This window comes from Macrosteles quadrilineatus, unplaced genomic scaffold (genome assembly GCF_028750875.1).
Source record: "Macrosteles quadrilineatus isolate MER2022 unplaced genomic scaffold, UCM_ALF_1.0 Scaffold_3__2_contigs__length_128488019, whole genome shotgun sequence".
Lineage (NCBI taxonomy): Eukaryota > Metazoa > Arthropoda > Insecta > Hemiptera > Cicadellidae > Macrosteles > Macrosteles quadrilineatus.
In genome coordinates this window covers 45,140,742-45,161,515 of record NW_026542596.1, presented here as the reverse complement: position 1 = coordinate 45,161,515, position 20,774 = coordinate 45,140,742, and the positions used below count along the sequence as shown (strand labels likewise).

The following is a 20,774-nucleotide window of genomic DNA, read 5'->3' as shown; positions in this document are numbered from 1 at the left end:
TTAATAATTTTAAAAATACCATTCAAATAAAGAGATTCTCTTGGTACTGTAAAAATACTTGCATCAATGTTAGTAAAATAAAAAGGAATGCTAGTTGCAGTGATGCACTTTCAATTTTGTAATTAACTTTTTTACTACTAATTAATTTGTAATTAACTTTACTAATTCCCCTAAGTTCGATCCCTAATCGACCCAAAACGACATTATCAACATTGCAGTACATCACAAAGGAAGTAGCGTAGACCATGTCAAAGGAGGTAATGTTTGGCCAACACAAACTGTACAGAAACATTTCTCTTGAGTTTCAACTGTAATCACTCAGCAGTTGACTTGTTTGCTGTTACTCGTTCGTTAAACTATAAACTCGTTACTATTCCAAACTATTGATGATACAATCTAAGCATATTTATATCTATTAAACTATATAGTTTTCTTTATTTGCATTCGTTTTAACTCAAAATTGAATAAACAATACAATGCGTACAATTTTTTTACGGAGGTTATAATTATTTTAAAATGTCATTTTTATGTGGAATCAAGCACCCAGTGATGTGGGTGTCTTCACCACCGTCTAACCACATTGTATAAAGGAACAAATGGAGAGAAATATGTTAAAGCAACCTACAAGAAACCGACGTTTTTCTTTGGATTAAATCAAAGTATCTATACGCGTAAACTATTTACGTTTTTAGAACACCCAAAAATCTTCCTCCACATATTTAAAATCATCAACCTCCCTTTAAAGTTGTCAATCCCCCCCTATATGTCAACGCCCAAGCAAATGTACAAAATGACCATTATGGTTCCACTGACGATCTCATTTCTGGAGTTTAATTTGTTATGTAATTTCTTTGCACAGTCAAGGTAAACTAAGATATTCACTATATCTGGCATCAGCTAGATTTACAGTACTATGTTTATATCCCAGAGTAGTGAATGCATGCCTATACTCGGGACACAGATGTGCCAACAGACTGTGGAGTTTCTGTAGTAAGATCAGTAGTGTTGTGTCTTCACAACAGTCTAACCACATTGAGAGTGGTGATCCGGGAATGAGAATAATTGAATATTTATCAAAACAACTAATAATCATGAAACGTGTCTATGATTAAAAGGATGTGGGAATAATAATGATTCTATGATAATTATTTGAATAACAAAGTGATAGGAATAAAAATAAATAGAAATTTAATTTGTATTCATTTATTAAGGAACGCGGCAGCGTTCCGCCCCGCCAAGTCCCCCAGCGGTACACAGCTGCTGCAGTGTATATATACATGACGTGACAAAGTGGCTTTTTTACTCGTCTATAGCTCTGAAGAAACAAAAGCTATTAAAATAATTGTTCATCTACTGGATAGGGGCAATCATTCTCAACAAAATTAAAAAAAAGAATTTAAAAAACGGTTGTGTTTGAGCCAAGAAAAACTAGTTTGAAAATTCACAAATTTTCCGTGTTCTCCTTCTTCTCCTTAAATGTTGACGGACCTACAGCCCAAACCACTGGCTCAATTTTAATGTTTTTTATGTTGTTTGAAAGCCCTTAGCGTGTAGATGTGCCTTTTGAGGGTCTCAAGTCGGTGCATTGACCCATAAACCCTTGGCAAGCCCTCAAAGTACGAGTTTGGCCCATTTAAATAACATGGGATTAAAATCAAAACAAAAGAAGGACCAGCTGCGATTAAATCTTAATTAATTAAATGTTAGAGAAATTCATAGGAACAGGTGAAAAATTATTTTAATACTTTTATAAAGTATTTTTTTCAGGTATACTGAATGATTTGAACTACTTACTATATAAAATTACTTAGAGCAGTGATATTCCCCGATACTTTCCATTGAAAAATGCAGTGTACCGATGGTACACTGGTACAGCAGCTCGTCATTTTTAACAGTTTAATACTACTTATCAAAACATATGAAACCTAGGAACTTGAAACTTAGTACTAGTACGCTAGTACTAAGGTTTGTTCTATGTTTTGATACACTAAAACAAATAAAACGATCGGGAAAATCACTCTACATATGTTAAACAAGCAATTAAAAAGTGATATGTAAATTTAGGATAAATGAGTTATCAATATTTGTTTTGCCTTATGCTATTTCTAACAAACCTAATTAGTTTGATTACATTTTTACATCTCTAATAAGGGCTCAATTTACACTAGTCTTTAGATATACGGGTTTAATTATTAGAACACTTATGTAACATCAACACATTTTATGTTGTTCAAGATGAGCATTGATGAAATTTGAAACTGAGTTTAAGCCCAGTGGGTTTGTTAAATAGTAATTTTGGTACGTGTGTCAAAAAGTTTTTAATCTGTTTAAAGCAGATAAGACAAAAAATGTAGAATTTAGTTCTACATTAACAATATTATTGAAATTAAATGAGATGTAGTTGTGCCGTGGTCTATATATCAGAGAAAAGAGGATTTTTATTTTAACTGTTAATTTTCTACAAAAATAAATAAAATCTAACAAAAAACCACTAAGTGGTAACACTTTCCCCGCCAAGTCAGCAATCCAAAAAAGTTAATAAATCATTACTTTTTCCGCCAAGAAAAACAATGTAATGTATGTAAGTTTGGCAACTTGGCGGCAGACTTTTGCTTGGTTTTTTTCATTTAAGTTACGTTCGTGGATAATTTCACAAATCAACTTCTCTAATTAATTAGTCCAACTAAGTATAATTTATGAAATGTGGCACAAATAAGGTCAAATTTTGTAAAATAAGCTCTCACCTAGCAATGTACCAATGGGAGGGATACTTGCTCAATGAAACTAGTTTTATGGTATTTTTTAAAGGGATCGAGCAAAAGTCTGCCGCCAAGTTGCCAAACTTACATACATTACATTGTTTTTCTTGGCGGAAAAAGTAATGATTTATTAACTTTTTTGGATTGCTGACTTGGCGGGGAAAGTGTTACCACTTAGTGGTTTTTTGTTAGATAAACTATTTAACAATTAACAACATAATTCAAAAAGGGTGGTGATCTAACCAATACTCATGCTCCAACCCATGTCCGATTTCGTGGTGATGGTGATATACAGGCACCTTGACAGGATAAGGCACCGGCTTTTCTACTGTATACGGCACCTTCTTCTCCACAACGACGGGGTAAGGCTTGGGCACAGACACAGGTACGGGCTTCTCCACAGGCACCTCTACCTTGTAAGGCACCTTTTTCTCTACAGTGTACGGAACATGCTTGACGACAGGCACGTGGACAGGGTAAGGTTTGTCCACAGCCACTTTTACAGGGTACGGCACGTGCTTCTCCACCGTGTAAGGTACTTTCTTCTCGACGACCACGGGGTAAGGTTTAGGGACGTGGACGGGGTACGGCTTGTCGACGGGCACCTCGACCGGGTACGGCTCCTTCTTGTAGACCGTGTACGGCTGCGGGACGTACTCCTTGACCGTGTACGGCACTTTCTTCTCGACATAGACGGGGTACGGCTTGGGCACGTGGACCGGGTACGGTTTATCGACTGGCACCTCCACGGTGTAAGGCACTTTCTTCTCGACGGTGACAGGGTACGGCACAAGCACCTTCTTGGTCACCGTGATGGCTTTGACGTGCTCGTGATGATGTTGGACGTGGTGATGGAAGTGTTCGGCGGAGGCTAGCGTCAGAAGACACAATGTTGCCAGTATAGCGGCCATCCTTGCTGTGTGCTCTGGCAGTGCGTGTGGTGGGTTATATACTACCACATGTTATGCCATGACTGTTGCATGATAGTTACATGTAGGTACAAGGTGGTATGGATGTAATCATCGTCCGTGTAACTAATCTTACGTTATAGAATAAATGAGAAAAAATAACTTAATACATGTTGACAATTGCAAATTATACCGGTACTGCTAACTCGCAAGATGCCAAATACTCAGAAACCTATTGCCCGGAACTTCCGGTAGCCAATAGGATATAAGTATAGACGCCATCAAGGTTCTTGTCATTCACCTATTTGGGTCTGATGATGATTGAAGAGTACATTTTTGATTACCACTTACAATCTTTATATGTACCTACCGTCGTGAGTTAACGGTAATTATGTGTTTCAAGAGTTGTATTAGTTTTTTTTAATTTTACTTACTTTCCAAAACTTATTTATTTTACAAAGTTTGACATGAATACTTAGCTAGACGAGCTTAGCGTTTTAAGAAAACGAATGATCATGCAATTAAATCGTGGTATTATTTATGTGTTAAACCTGAACTTTAGTTTCTAGTAGAATTTTAATGGTGCTTACCTGGAACCATTGTAGACATAATTTCCGCATAGGTACCAAAAGTTTAACGTGGTCTAAACCTTAAAGATCGCATAGCAAATTACTTAGTTGTGTTTTCGGGACTCAAAATTTGGTCTTAAAGCAGCAGAGGTTGCACATTGTAATCGCTAGTGTAAACACGTGTTTTTGTATAACCTGTTTAGGAAAAACGATCAAATAGTATACTTAAATGGCTATCCGTCAATGACGAATCTGTCAGTGATGATTCAATAATTTATTTTAATCCCTTAAATACAGTCCTTCATAAGTATTGCGATATTCACACCTTTTACAGATAACTTTCCACTCACAGCTTCTTAATGCTAAATGCTTTAGATGGGAGTTGAAGGCTTTGTATTGTGATGGAGGTGAAGTGAGGATCAGTCTTAGAAGAGAGGGGACTGATATAAAGGCGATCATTCTGAGGGGACTGCATTACAATACTTATCACTTTAAGATGTTATTCTTTTTACGGATTTTTATTTTACCAAATATTACAAATAATTACGGTGGTAAAATTCACACTAAAATATCTTGCTATGCATCAAAACGTCCTTCATTCTATTAAATCCCTTCAATACAGTCCTTTGTAAGTGCTGTAATATTCACACGTTTTTAAGATAAATTTATGCTAACAGCCTTTCAATGTATGGAGGTTGTGCGATTAGTCTAGAAAAGAAGGGCGTTCATGTAAAGACGATCAATCTGACATTCCAAAACACTCATTGTATTGAGACTTTGATGAAGGTTGAATGGTTTGCTTGAATTTACAATTTGTTAAGAATAAAATTAAGAAGATTTTATTTTCTCCATTAATTTTACAATATTTACAATAGTCATTGACAATATACAACATCAACAAAATATCTAGTTCCATTTTAAACAACTTTATTTAGTTTGTCAAGTGATTAAATAAAGTCCATCTCTTTCCAATGTCATCATGGCTATGTTTAATATAATCAAACACAAGGCACTGCTTTCTTTGGCACTAAGGCAATTTAAAAAAAATACAAGATCAAAGACTTTAACTGGAGAAAATCTATGGCTTCAAAGGCAAAGCCTATTTGGAGGTCCAAATGCAGATAAAAGAAATTTAATAGTATTATACAGTTTCTATTATATAATAATATAATAAAATAAAATATTGCAGAGTTTCAATAATTGTTTGTAAGATAACAATTATTCAAAATGAAAATTTTTTGTGGTTTTCAAGTGTCTGAAACATGTGTGGATGCAAATAACAAATGCCCAGATGTTCAATGAGTTCGCTGACATTCTATGTTGCTGGAGCTTATGAGAAATATTTTCTTACAGTCATCCATGTTTCTTTCTTGAGATGAGCCATATTTAAACATAATAAATAATTCCAAATAACCGTGGTTACAAATAATTCCTCCAGCCTCAACCACACTATAAAACTTTGGAAAGGAATTTCTAAAGTAACTCATGAACAGATTTGAAAATTTTTTTCTTGCTTTTGAATCAGAGCAATAAGATGCAGAGGATTCATTAAATTTGCCTACAAACAAACTAGTATGTAATTTGGTAAGATGTATTTCAAATTTATTCTCATCTTAAATGTGACGAAAATTACATTTTAATTTTTTTATGTTTAAATGTTAAACTTTACATTTTATTTGGACTTTTCTTATTCATATATCCCTATCATATGTATCATTTCAGAATCGTCTTGATTTTAGTACTTGCAATATTTATAATTGTGGTACGCTTTTGTGAGGCACATAAAGAATGAAAATCTATATATATATATAAGGCAAAGCCCTCACTGACTGACTGACTGACTCACTCATCACTAATTCTCCCACTTCCCATTTACCTAGGAGGCTGAAATTTGGTACACTGATTCTTTAGGGATTAAATAGGAAAACTAAGTTGTTTTTATTCTGATCGGACTCTCGGGCTCCACCCCAGTGGCTCTGGAGTTTTTCATGTTAACCTTATGAGTACTCATATTTCAATGGAATTAATGAATCTTAACAGCTGTTTCAATTAAACAAGTAGGTTCTGTTCTATGATGTTCACTAGCATTAAAGTTACAAGGATTACCAACAGGGTGCAGCACTATTATTTTTTTAAATTTATGACAACAGCTAATTTGCAACCAAAAGGTGAGTGAGCGTAGCGAACGAACTTCAACCTGGAGGCGAGTTAGCGTAGCGAAAGAGCTAACCTGAAGGCAAGTGAGCGCAGCGAACGAGCTCCAACCTAAAGGTGAGTGAGCGTAGCGAACGAACTTCAACCAGGACGTGATTGAGCCATGCGAACAAGCTCACTTATGAAGTTAAACGGGGCGAAGCCCACGGGTACAGCTAGTTTCTTATAAAAAGAACAAATGATTAAAAAATATTATCAAGAGAGACTATATAGAGATCTGTCACATCGTAAACAAGTCATGTACTAGCTAAACTCAATCATTCTAAGTTCATATGAATGCATCACTCCATATGTCGATGAGTGCAGTTCCAGGTAGATAAAGCTTCCATTACAATAATTAAAGAACGAGAGATGCATTCAATTGTTTCACACCCATTCCCGGGTGTGCGCCATTAGATGAGGTACATGTGGGGAGAGAAAGCAATAAGGATTTGTGCCTCTTACGTACTTGTGAGGGCTGAGGAATACTACCGACACATCATCTGAAGGCAGATTATTATCTTACAATTGTAAGCATTTAATTCTCCTTTACTTACGTCCGTAGTAAGAATGTGCTTTGTTTGATAGATAATCGTGTTTATTTGTATACACGAATCGTTTAAACATGTGAAAAAGAGGGGCAACTATCTATAAAAATTTAAAGTCTGGCAAAAAATACTGATATAGTTATCGTAGATAAACTATGAGAATATTATCTATTGAGCCATGCAAACGAGATCAGATAGTAAAAATAAAAGTAAGCCTACCGTTATAGGATCGACCGGCAGACACAGAGGTAATTTAACCTTTTATTGATTGTCATACCGATCCGGAACAACAAAAAACAACATAAAATGAAGCTATGTATAATAGTTTGGCCAGCATATCTTAAAATATGCAAACCAACTGCTGTTCGTTATATAAGAAGGTTTCAACTGAATATTATAAGATCCCCGTGCGTAGAACGGGTACACAGCTAGTATTATCTAAAATGCTAATGATATAAAAAATATAAATAAATAAAACTAAAGTACCGTAGGATGGTTTACATTCAATAGTTTCCTCAACAACACTTGGCCAACCGCCATCTTCACAATACAGTTTATCGTCTGTAACAAGCTTGCCGCTGATCTTCACTGGATCTTATCTTGGATGTTTCCCAAGTACACGGTCTCCAGCTCTAAGCTTTTTGTCACCAAGTTATTTTGTGTGGCAATGAATGCACGGTTAGATAAAAAACCTTACTTTGACAGTCCAAAATTAAAATTACTTTTAGAATAAAATTCAAAACAGAAAATAATTAATAATTATCTTTGAAGAGTAATAGTAAATGCTTATGCTTTTAATGTTGGATAGCAAGAAATGTAAGAACAAACATATACATAAGTTTTCATGTCAGACTATATAATAAATCATGGTATATCAGGCGTGTTTCATATGTTAATACATAATCCACCGGTGAAATAAATTCACTATTCACATCCATAAATACATATATTTATTGTTAAACCAAATTTGTTTAAACTATTGTCCAAATACCTCCAGAGAAAGTTTGATCGGAGGTTGATCAGAGTGTTTGCTGTTAATATTGTGCTTTGTACAGTTCAATTACAACCTAAGGGTGGCATAAATAAACTGCCCTACAGTTGAGGCCAAGTTTCTGAGGCGCTTTTAGCTGAGGGTGTTCTGAGGGTGTTTCAGCTGTGACGTACGACTAGAGGATGAGAACCGCCCTAAATCTGAGGTTGTCCAAAACAGAAGCTATTGGAAATCTTATAATACCTCTAACAAAGATTTTTCATTTTCAATGAAGATTTTAAATAGGTTATGCATTTAAACACTGAACTTATAGGTTTTAATTGTGAATAAACGTGTCAGCTGATGAGTAATATCTCTTTGGTCCAATTGATGAAAGTAACTTTAACATGTTACTTTAAAAACTGTAGTAGAGGTAAAAAATCAGAACTTATATGCTCTTCTTAATAACAGCACGCCTATGAAATAAATGATTGATTAGTTGTCCCTTTACAATTTATACTTTACAATACCCAAGAGATTAATTTAAGTGCAGTAACGTTGTAAACGTTAAATTAAACTAACTGAGTCAGCAAGGAGATGGCCCAATACCCCGTCACTGACAATCTCTTTTGTTCTTAGTTAACCGCTTGATTGGAACTGATAACTACAGACTTACTCTGTTAGCTTGGTAAATACTGGATAACCCTCATCGTTGTGATTGTCGTTCATGAAGTAAGCTAAAATTCTGACATTTTACCTTCAATAAATATCGTAACAAGAAATAACTGAACTGTGCATATGAGTATATGTAGCATTTTATCGTTAAATACAAAAAGAAACTGAATATAATAATCTATGTCATTTCAATTGTAAGGTACAAAACATTTTCTATCTTAAGCTATCTTCAACACACAATAACAATAAAGTACTTAAATGTGTATGTTATCACTCAAATAAAACTTTCTTTGTAAAGTTTTAACTTCCTTCATGTCATTCCTTAGTGTATTCAAGTCAAGTTATTATATCTTAACATTACTTACTTAGTGTATACAACTTTCTCATTTTGAAAACAAATTTAGCAGAAATATAACATAAAAAATATATTTTAGAAATAAATGAATTTAAATAAATTTTAAATGTCTGGACATATTTCCAGACATGTACCTAAAAATATTTAAAACCTAGGTATCTATGTTTTTTGGTTTTTTAATGAATAGTTCTTTGGGTTTACTTACAAAATGAAGATCATCCCAGTTAACAAGAATACAAAATTTATAGAATAGAAAGCGAAAAACTGGGTATTGTATACTACTACAAAACCACAAGTAGTTTTAAATGAACACACTTTCTTACCCACTTGCTTTCAAAACCTGTAAACCTGAGGTTAAATCGCATTACAATCGGCCTCTAGACTAAAATATTTTCAATCTAAACGCTAAAGACCCTCTCATATTACACAGAAACTCACAAGCTCCCCTCCTTTTGACACTGAAAGTCTCATCTTTCAGACAATACCATCTCCGCCAACTTGTCATCATACTGGCATTTGGACGTGTCAAGGGGAATATCAAGATGATGGCAATACCAGTACGGAGTGAATACGGTATTTCAATCAGTTGCCTTGAGAAACAGCTAACCTGCTATGTGTATGTTTGTAAAATCTAAAATCGTGATTCATAAAAAAAAAAAACATCTACCGCACAGGCATCTTGTCTAGTGGTAGAAAGAAAGTCTTTGGTCCCCTAGGTTCTGGGTACGAGTCCGGCCAAACGCTAATGAACTTTTTCGATATCATAATGTCAGAATTCTCTAGGTATCTGAAATAATATATTAGAGCTTACCATCCTTAAAGTTAGGGGATGAGGGATTTAAAACTGCACTAGAAAGTGTGGTAGACAGGAAAATATTGAAAGTTTACATTATCTAAATTTATTACACAAGGTGTTCTGTTCTAGTTATGAACAAGAGTCGTTGTGCAGCTCGTTTTAGTCCGGAAATTAAAGTGAAGTTCATCAGACTTGTGTCAACCAACTTGCTCAAACAATTTACTAAAACTTTTAATATTCTAGCATTATAGGTAAGTTACATGAAATATTTTGTGAAATTTGTCATAGTATATGTATACATTAAATGTTATGTAGTTTATCATTTATAACAAATCGGTTTCAAAAGTTAATAATAATCCATTGCGTCTTTTACGTCAGTTCCTACACCTAAGTAGTTCTTTCAATTAAAGTGCCACAAAGGTTTTTAAGAAACAGCAGCATCTACTAAAAAAAAAACATGGCATAGTAGTACTATTATTTTGAACATTTATCGCTAATTTAATTGAAGGTTTTTCAGTATAATATTTTTTTACAATTACATGACCGTATAAAAATTCAAGAGTATAAATTAATGAATTAAACTTCCTGTATACTAACGCATAAATGAATACTAGGATAGTTTTCTTAATATCAAATGTAAAATGTACTAAGTATTAAGTTTATGAAATATTTTTTATAAAATTTAGGTATTTATTGCTTTTTAAATTTAATCCGTAATAATAATAGTAAACGCTTAAACATTTTAGCTGTAGATTCAACCAGCAGTTAACACAGTTTATACAGCCAGTTCGCCTCCAGAAGTTATTAAGGCCAGAGTTAAGCCACCCAGACAGCTTACTTTGAGCTCTGTTCTGCGTTCATTATTAAATTACCACATTGAAAACACGTTTTCACGGACGTTTCATTGGTTATTATGATTATGAGTTATTTATCCTACGAATATTCTAATACTGTAGACTATGTTCAAGATGATATATGATACGGATATTTTCTGTACATTACAAATATTATAGTTGTAACGTGTAAACGGGATAACGTGGAAAGATCTGCATACTGTTACAACCTACTTGGTATATATATATTTTATGAAATAAGCATTTTGTTACAGAAGTGTTCGAATAGTTGGTGGAGTAAAATAGTTTTAAAATGTGTCCATAGCATTTTTAGACGGGGTAATTATACATACGTCATAAATGTATTTAGTGAAATCGAGCTTAGTTATGAACACAAGTTTACTTGTATGATTACTGTTAGCAGTTGCTGATGTCCATAACGTGTTTTTACATTTACATTATCTACGTTACCAATTTAACGAACATGTTGAAAAGGCGTTTTAAGCCTAACAATAACTGGTATGACTTAAAAAGTTATAAACTATTGATTTAATCTTATTCAAATGAAACCCCATTATCAATTATCGACTCCCATTTCACTAGAATCGTTAAATTAAGTCCTTAAAAGACATGACATGACTTTAAAAAGCTGTCTCAAATAACTTTATGAAATTATTTTAAAGCCTATCCAATGTTACAGTAAAAGCACGTTGGACATTGTATAACAAGTAACGATGAATTTTTGAAGCAATCAAGACGGACTGGATGTGCCAGTGATTGACACAGGAAATGTAGATTCACCGGAGCTGACAGCAGTGTTTATCTCGGTGCGATCTATGACGGAAATTGCTTATTCGTGTTTCAATTGCCTGGTGTATCTGACCAATTAGTGCATCTCTTGAGCTCTGCAGAGTATTGTAATTATCATACCATACATAGGTTGCAATAAATGGAATGAATGGTAAATCTATTACATTATTTTATAAAGTGATACAATCAAATTGTATGTAAAGTTTACATGATTTAATTTGATTTAGTTAATGAAACAGCAGCTGGTCATTACAATGAACTGGTGTTTATTTATTTACTCGAAAAATATGTTTTTGATGATTTATGTAGATTTAGGAGGGTTATGTTTGGTTTTAAAGAAAGGTTGTATAAGTTTTGTAAAGTATTGCTCAAAGATTCATTTTGTAATTTATATAGTAAGCTACATGTAAAGAGGCTTGACTAAAGTTGAAGAATTATAGTAAAACATGTCATTCGTGAAGCATCAATATGAAGCAATTGATGCTGTTGCTATACTAAGGTATGCTGTCATATTCTTCTATTACCATAAAAAGTAGGAGTTTGAAAGTAAGTAGGTTTACACTTTTAAATCAGTTTATATTTTCAAACTAAATCATAGAGTTGCCGTATTTTAAAACACACATCAGAATTACTTTAATAGCTCTCTAGGTCACATTTTTTTCCCGTTGCCAAGCACGGGTATAGCAGCTTGTTTACTAATAATTTAAGAAACAATTCTGATGATAATATTTAAAAATGAGTGGTGAATTGGTGCATCAGTTGGTAGCACGTTCAATTACATATTTATCTAATGTAATGATCCTCAAACTGGTGGCAGTGACATCACTTAAGCTTATCAGTAGGCCTACTTGTTTCGCTGGATTCTCTCCGAAGCCTGTGTGGCCAAGCAAATGCTATGTAAAAAGGGTTCCATTTCCCTTTTGCTGTAAAAAGTTAGAAAATAATAGAAAGAATAACACTCGTATTAAAATCTTAGGTACTACGGTTAAGTTAAATTAATTTATAAAATCTACTGTTAGTTTAGGTTAAGTTGGTTAAATAAGATTTCATAACTGTCCGAAAGAGGGTGATGGATTGCTTCAGTCTGTTTTTTTTTTGTCTTTTAATAAACTTAAATCAAAATTTAATTTAAGGTTATGTCTAAGAGTAAACCTGTATGAAGAAAGGTTATCACATTTAACCTTTTTTATCTTACGCAACATACTTTCAATACAAAATATTAACAAAATTTGAATATTATATGCCTTGATACTAGGTTTTTATACAGTTTTAAAATTCCGTTTTTTAGATTACTTTAAAAACAAATGTAATATAACATATATAATATTGTTGTTTATTTTAAATTCTATATAAACTTTAGAGAAGGTTTAGTATCTAGTACCTGGGGAACGAGCTTTGCTCGGGGAAAATCATTATTACTCTGAAATCAGTTTAGTATTGCAGATAGATTAATCCATTCCCAAACTCCACACTGGTCGCCTTTACTACTTCCTTCACCACTCCCTACGTCGTGGATCTGTTTGCCCTCCTTCCCTATACCATTTTAGAATTGCAGATACATAATTGCCACAGGCAGTTCCCACACTCTGCACTGCTGGCGTCATTACTTCTTTCACCATTTCCTACGTCCTGGACCTGTTTTCATCTCTTTCCATAGCATTTAAGTATTTTAGATCAATTAATATAATTGCCACAAACATTCCCCAGACTCCGCACTGCTAGACTTTACTACTTCTTACACCATTTCCTATGTCGTGGACACGTTTCCTTCCCTTCTCATAGCATTTCAGTATTGCAGATACATTAATCTAACTACTACAAACGGTTTCCAGTTCCAACTCTCCACACTGTTTTCCTTTACTACTTCCATCACCACTTCCTAAGTCTCAGACCTATTTCCTCCCTTCCCATAGCATTTTAGGATTGCAGATACCTTAATCAAATCGTTATAAACAGTTCCCACACTCCAGAATGCTCACCTTTACTGCTTCCTTCACCCCTTCCTACGTCTCAGGCCTATTTTCCTCCCTTCCCATAGCATTTTAGGATTGCAGATACCTTAATCTAATCGTCATAAACAGTCCCCACACTCCGGACAGCTCACATTGACTACTTCCTTTACCACTTCCTACGTCACGGACCTGTTTTCCTCCCAGCCCATAACATTTTAGGATTGCAGATACCTTAATCTAATCGTCATAAACAGTTCCCACACTCCAGACTGCTCGCCTTTACTACTTCCTTCATCAATCCCTACGTCACGGACCTGTATCCCTCCCTTCCCATAGCATTTGTGGTTTGCAGAAATCTTAATCTAATCGTCATAAACAGTTCCCAAACTCCGGACTACTCGCCTTTACTACTTCCTTCATCACTTCCTACGTCGCGGACCTGTTTCCTTCCCTTCCCATAGCATTTAAGGATTGCAGATACCGTAATCTAATCGTCATAAACAGATCCCACACTCCACACTGCTACTCTTCACAACAATGTATCGAGTAATCTTCAGTATAATCTTTGGTCAATAGTAACAACTGGTATTTTTCCTTTTGTACTGTATTTTGTTTTGCTAGTATACTGTGGATAGACAACTTACAACTCTTTTGTTTACTTTTTCCTTGTTATTTAATTCAGCCAAGATGGTTACTTAGCAACCCATAAGACTAATGTTAAAAAAAAATTAACTTACAGTTTCATTTTTCTACGTAATTAGATTTTTGTTGGCAGTTCTAACTGAAGTTAACTCGTTTTTAGGCCAGGAATAAACGACTTACAACATTTGAAGAAAATCGTCGGAGCCGTTTTCGAGATCTTGGTGCAAGCATACATACATACATACATACAAGCAAACATTGCTCGTATTAGAGTATAGGATTAAGTTGTACAACTTTTAAATATTTTAATCAAATTTGGAAGAATAGCATTACATTAAATTTATATGTCATTACAGCTATTAAATATAAGGCAACTAATCGTAAATTAGATTGATAGTGAGAAAAAGAAGGAAATATAAACTTAAAACAAGAGTAAGAGATCGCAGTTTTTAATATAATGAAGCTGCAAATATTCTCTTTAGAGACTGTAGAATCGCACACATCATCCTTTGTAAGGATTATTCTCATTAATTCCAAGACTTCTCAGTCTCATTCCGGGTCTCATCTGCTCTTTGTCGTGCGTCTCCTAATATGACGATCCGAGGAGGAATATTTTGTCAATGTTGAGAGAGCCAGGCACAAAAGTAGATCTGATATGTGACAGTAGATGTACTTTTGTTAAACTTTCATATGATGGTTTGAACTTATTTTAAGTATTTTTGAAATCCATTACCATATCTATATGACTAATGTTTGATCCAGTGTTGTTCCTTATTTTACAATACAAGATAAAATTACATGAAAAAAAACTTCAGGGCATTTCTGTATATTTAATAATTAAATTTAAAAAATTAACAAACTTAGAATTGTTAGCCTATTGGTAACAATCGTATTTCAATATGAACCAATAATGATTCCTTTGCATCACGGTTCCTTATAAAGATTGTTTGTTAGACTGTATCTAACAGGAAATACAGTGAATTCAGCAGTTAGTTATTAGATGATTGATATTATGATTTCCTTAATACACAAACCTATTCATATTATTGAGATTAAATTTTATTGTTGTGTTTATTTCTCTATTTTCATAAAAACAAAGAGGAAGTAATGTCTCTGCATTTACCAGACACCAAAATACTTGTAACTAAATACCTAAACTAACTAAATGCATATCTACATCAACTTGTACATATTCTAGCTAGACTTGTTTGTATCCAATATTTATCACCTTACTGTAGGACATAGTGATGTGCATACAATAATCTCTCATTTGAATATCACATATTGAGTCGTATGAACCGTCAGTTAACTGATGTGATGTATTCCGGAGTTGACATCAGAAATGTGACATCACAGATGATGTATGACCGACCCAACATGGATATATCACCCGTCGTGATGGGACACCTTATTTAAGTTGGGCATATTTAATTAATTAGCAAACAAACTCTTAGATAGGGGAAATGATCGTCGTAATCACGTTTCCTTTAACTTTCACCGTTACTACAAAATTTGCACATTTTTCATTACACTTATTTTAGGCTTGGTTCCTTATATTTACTTTTACAAAAGTTAATAATTGGAAACTTTATAAAAATAATAAATAATTATTTAAATTTCTTATACTGGCAAAGTGATCCTTGGTAGCCTTTCCGGAGGGAACTTCATCAGGCTGTGAGGGACCTCAAATTAAATTCCAGAGGAAGTCGTCAAAGTTAAATCCATCGAAGTCACATTTATACAATCACAGACAAACACACGAACAAAACAAACAATTACAAACAAAATTACAAAAACCCAGTACCGGGAAACATGTTACGCATGGAGGGCAGTTCTAGACAGATGCGTTATCTCTATGTGTATTTCCTACCCCTCCACCTTCCTCATTATGAGTTGACCATTGTTTTGTTGCAACTCACCTATTATTTATAGACGATTGGTAAATTATATTTTATTAAAAGCTTGTATTTGTTCATCGAGGAAGTTGTGTGGTTCTTTTTTCACAGCCTTGCAAATCTCATACTGCTTTACACCAACATATTTTTGGACATATAGTAATTCTAAACAACATGATATGCAAAGGCTACCTTGAACACATTATCAATAAATAAGAGTGCTAATAGACAGTATTATTTAACCAACCCTTCGAATCTTCTTCTTTAGGTGAAGGTGGTTAACAAAATGCAATGAAATAGTTGTAATTAGATATTTGTAAATTTTTTTCTCATCTTTTATTTTATTTTAATCATTGCAGATACATATTATGCTGACTAAACGTTTGATAAAAAAGACTACAAAGGGGGAAAACCATAATAAGTGCCACATTTCAACAACGGTGCCACTAAGATGGTTTAGTGTAATAAGATGTTTAATCCTTACAACGAAGCCCATGAGCTGTTACTAATAAAAACCAAAAATTTCATTTATTTTATTGCAGCACAATTCACAATAATTGTAATACCAATCAATTTGATCAAATCATAAGTGCCATTTTCAAACATTGCAGTACATCACAAAGGAAGTAACGTATACCCTGTCAAAGGAGGTTATGTTTGGCCAACACAAACTGTACAGAAACATTTCCCTTGAGTTTCAACTGTAATCACTCAGCAGTTTCCTTGTTTGCTGTTACTCGTTCGTTAAACTATGAACTCGTTTCTATTTCAGTACAAAAAACTATTCGGTATAAAAAAACTTTTACTAAATATTTGCCCACTGTTTTCAGTATATCTTAAGATGAATGATTGATTTAAATTATCCATTTCTCTGCAGATTAAGTCTTTACTAAACTTATCAAATTCATATTCTTTTTTATAGCTTTATCCATATTTTAAATGGTTAATATTTTGCAATTTTCTCAAAACAAAAAATTTTTCTTTAGTGTTCTTCGTGGATTATGTTAAAACTACAAAACCCAGAATAAACTTATATTTGTAGCATTGAAATTAGGGTAATTATGAAAGTAAATCTATTCTTTGAGATTTCCAAAAGGTTTTACACATATCTTAAAAAAATCAAGACTCCATTTTGGCTATTGACCGTTCCCTTAACTCAGAGAAAAAGCACGACAACAATAAATGTTCAAACTCTCTTTAAGCCTCTATTACTGAAATAGAGAAATCAAATCATCGTATATTCTTGACAGACTTTATAATAGATCTATGATACATTGTGCTAATATTGCAGGGTGGTAAATTAAATCCTTTGTAGTGGACCCTGGACACAGAGTGTGGTGAGATCAATTACACTGATGCGGGTGCCTTCACCACAGTCTAACCACATTAGAATGAGAACTATTGAATATTACCATTACCTTCAGAAAAATAACAATTAAAAAATATAGTAGTTAACAGGTTTATTTATTCAGAACTATATAAAAATAAACAAAATTAATCAAAATATGTTTTCTCGTACTCATGTTCCAGCCCATGTCTAATATCGTGGTGATGGTGATATACAGGAAAATGGACAGGTACCTTAACAGGGTAAGGCACCGGCTTCTCTACTGTATAAGGCACCTTCTTCTCCACAACGACCGTATAAGGCCTGGGCACAGACACAGGTACGGGCTTCTCCACAGGCACCTCTACCTTGTAAGGCACCTTCTTCTCTACAGTGTACGGGACATGCTTGACGACAGGCACGTGGACGGGGTAAGGTTTGTCCACAGCCACTTTTACAGGGTACGGCACGTGCTTCTCCACCGTGTAAGGTACTTTCTTCTCGACGACCACGGGGTAAGGTTTAGGGACGTGGACGGGGTACGGCTTGTCGACGGGCACCTCGACCGGGTACGGCTCCTTCTTGTAGACCGTGTACGGCTGCGGGACGTACTCCTTGACCGTGTACAGCACTTTCTTCTCGACATAGACGGGGTACGCCTTGGGCACGTGGACCGGGTACGGTTTATCGACTGGTACCTCCACGGTGTAAGGCACTTTCTTCTCGACGGTGACAGGGTACGGCACAGGCACCTTCTTGGTCACCGTGATGGCTTTGACGTGCTCGTGATGATGTTGGACGTGGTGATGGAAGTGTTCGGCGGAGGCTAGCGTCAGAAGACACAGTGTTGCCAGTAGAGCAGTCATGCTTGCTGTGTGATCTCTCAGTGTCTGGCACTGGATTATATAGTCCGAGCATGAGTTTCCTGCTATAGTTACGAAATCTTACTGTCTACAGTTTTATATAATTCTGCTATTACCAGTCTACTTACAATGACTAACTGTATTAAATTGTGTCATTGAAGAAAATATTATTAAAGTTGCGTTATAGCTTATTTTTGTGTGATTATGTGAATTTTCAATAACAAAACTCTTAATTCATGCAATATTTATATTTTGATCGATAAATCGTTCAAACATCGGTTAAAGTCATTCAGGCTAAATTAGTGTAAAGTAGTTCCCATATTAATCAGCATGTGATCTGCAGCGTTGTTTCACTGATTGCGGACAAGATTGTGTCATTCTTTTGCGAGAATTACTGAGCCAACTTTACTTATTTTACGTGTCCTGCATTTAAATATTTTGATGTACATGTTTATCACGATTAAAGACTAAGTTTCTTGGTGCAAAAAAATAACATTTTAAAACCTTGCAGCTTATAAATAGGTAGATTGTTCCATTCTTTGATTTTACTTCTCATACGTTTTTTGGTAACAAACATTCTGTAGTATATAGGGTACAAATTCAGTATCACTGTTTGAATATTAAATACAGCATAAGCATTCTAAAAAAAACTCAATAATCAAGTTTGCTTTACAGCGAAACATTAGGATATCTAGTACTTACACTGTATAAATACAAAAGCACCTCATACCTGTAACAAAACGAAAAAACGTTAAAATTTACTTTTAGTGTTCTGGTTTATGCCAATAATGCCAATAATGCCAATTATGCCAAAAATGCCATAACTATGAGTACCTATTTCAAAACATATATTGAACTAACCTTAAATCCCCCATTCAAACAATTGTCTTAAACCCCTATTTCTAGTCTGTAATTATAATAATTTCCTCCAAACAATTCATACTAGAAGAAAGAATCAACACAATAAGTTATAAACTTAAAAATGTTTATCCAAAATTTGAGTAGTATCGAAAATCAACTATATCATAAATTAACAAACAGATACTCGAATATCAACTGAATGTTCCAACCAACTAGCAGTGTCTACATCGCGCTCACCTACTGTTGCATGAGGTAAATTCCGCTGCCCCTTTCAACGATTGGGGAAAGTTATGTTGAAAGTTGAAAGCGTTGAATGTTTCCCCTCATGGGTCGCCAACTCCCTAACACCTTCTCTGGCACAGCGCCACCCTCTGACAATGGAGTTTATCGTTCTGTAGCTTACGATTCAACCACAGAGTATTGATTCAGATACGTTTCCTATGACTAAAAAAGTTCAGTTTGACTCAATATTTGGTGAACATATTGCAAATGTATATTTTAATACAAAATTATCTAGGGTTTTGTTTTAGTTTAAATCAACAAACGTAAATTTTCATTATCAAATAAGTAGAATACATTATATTATTCCTATAGTATAAATCCAACAGTTTGATTCGTGGACTTAAGCTGAACCCAAAACATATTGTGTTGAAGCTATTGTCTAGTCTTAAAAACATACTATAAGATTTTTAACTATTTCATTTGGAGATTAACGACAGTTGGAGGGATTTAAATAATTATTTTTCTTTCAGACTGGCACAAAGTGTATGTATGTACCTGAATATACTTTGAACATTAATGTAAAAATAAAAAAAATAAATATCTTTATTTGTCACCCCAAGATATATTTCCAGATTTTTTATGAGATAATAAAAATCTCTTAAAAACACTTACTATACGTTTCACTCTTTAGGCATAACTATATTGTAGTTTATTGTGACTTCAAGCTAGCATGTTTTTTTTTGTTAAAATAAAGATTTCGTTTGTTATGCTAATTTGTTTAACCATAAAACAAATTTGTGTTGAAATAAACGTAGTCTCTGTAAGCTGTGGTTGCAGACGCTGCAAGGTTGAGTAACCAGAGAGAAAACCTAATTGGCTTGTTCGTGACGAGAATGGCGTTGAAACGTGGACGTCTAGAGGTGGAGTTCTATTTTTAAATAAACATATAAAACTGCAGACTCTGAACATAAAGTTTTCAATAGTTTCTATAATCAGTGCAAATTTCAAAACAAAAGAAACTAACATTAACTTATAGTCTTTAGCGACTATTAAATTTCAGAAATCTGAATCTTCTATGAGTTGTGTCAATTGCAAATGTTGCACTTAAAAACAGGAGCATTTGAAATATTTAAGAAAAGTGAATATATGATTTGTTAATTACTTACTTTTTCCATTAAAATCAATTAATAGAGTAACTTTACGTTGAACATGAAAGTTGTGAAACCAAGGACCTAAGGGGGTTGAGATCTGGAACAAGACAGGCTCCCTGGCACATTTAGGACAATATAGTTTAAGTGATATGGATATTTGGATAAATGGTTTACTTTCATACCTAGATTTTATTTATATATATATATATATATAGCTTGCGATTCCGTACATTGCAATGAAATAAAAACACATAATTTATTACAGCACTAAACATCCCGAAGTTAAATAAAATTTTCTTTTCTAAACTAATTGCAACAGATGTTGTTTTACCTAACCATGAATATAAAAACGGGAATTATTATCCAAAAAATAAATACAGCTTGTTTATTTTCAAATCTTTTGCATCTAGGCCAATTTACCCCAAAATATCTATGCTATAATTTT

General features: G+C 33.9%; 1 protein-coding gene across 1 annotated transcript; it reads right to left on the bottom strand.

Moving 5' to 3' along the window:
• Positions 1 to 2,980: 2,980 nt before the first annotated feature.
• On the bottom strand, positions 2,981 to 18,098 carry LOC128989163 (titin-like). The gene is made up of 3 exons (XM_054411032.1): positions 17,425 to 18,098; positions 4,587 to 4,705; positions 2,981 to 3,711 (listed from the first exon to the last, which is right to left on the bottom strand). Exons 1-3 carry the CDS (start codon positions 18,096 to 18,098, stop codon positions 2,981 to 2,983), a joined length of 1,524 nt encoding a protein of 507 aa, XP_054267007.1.
• Positions 18,099 to 20,774: the final 2,676 nt, after the last annotated feature.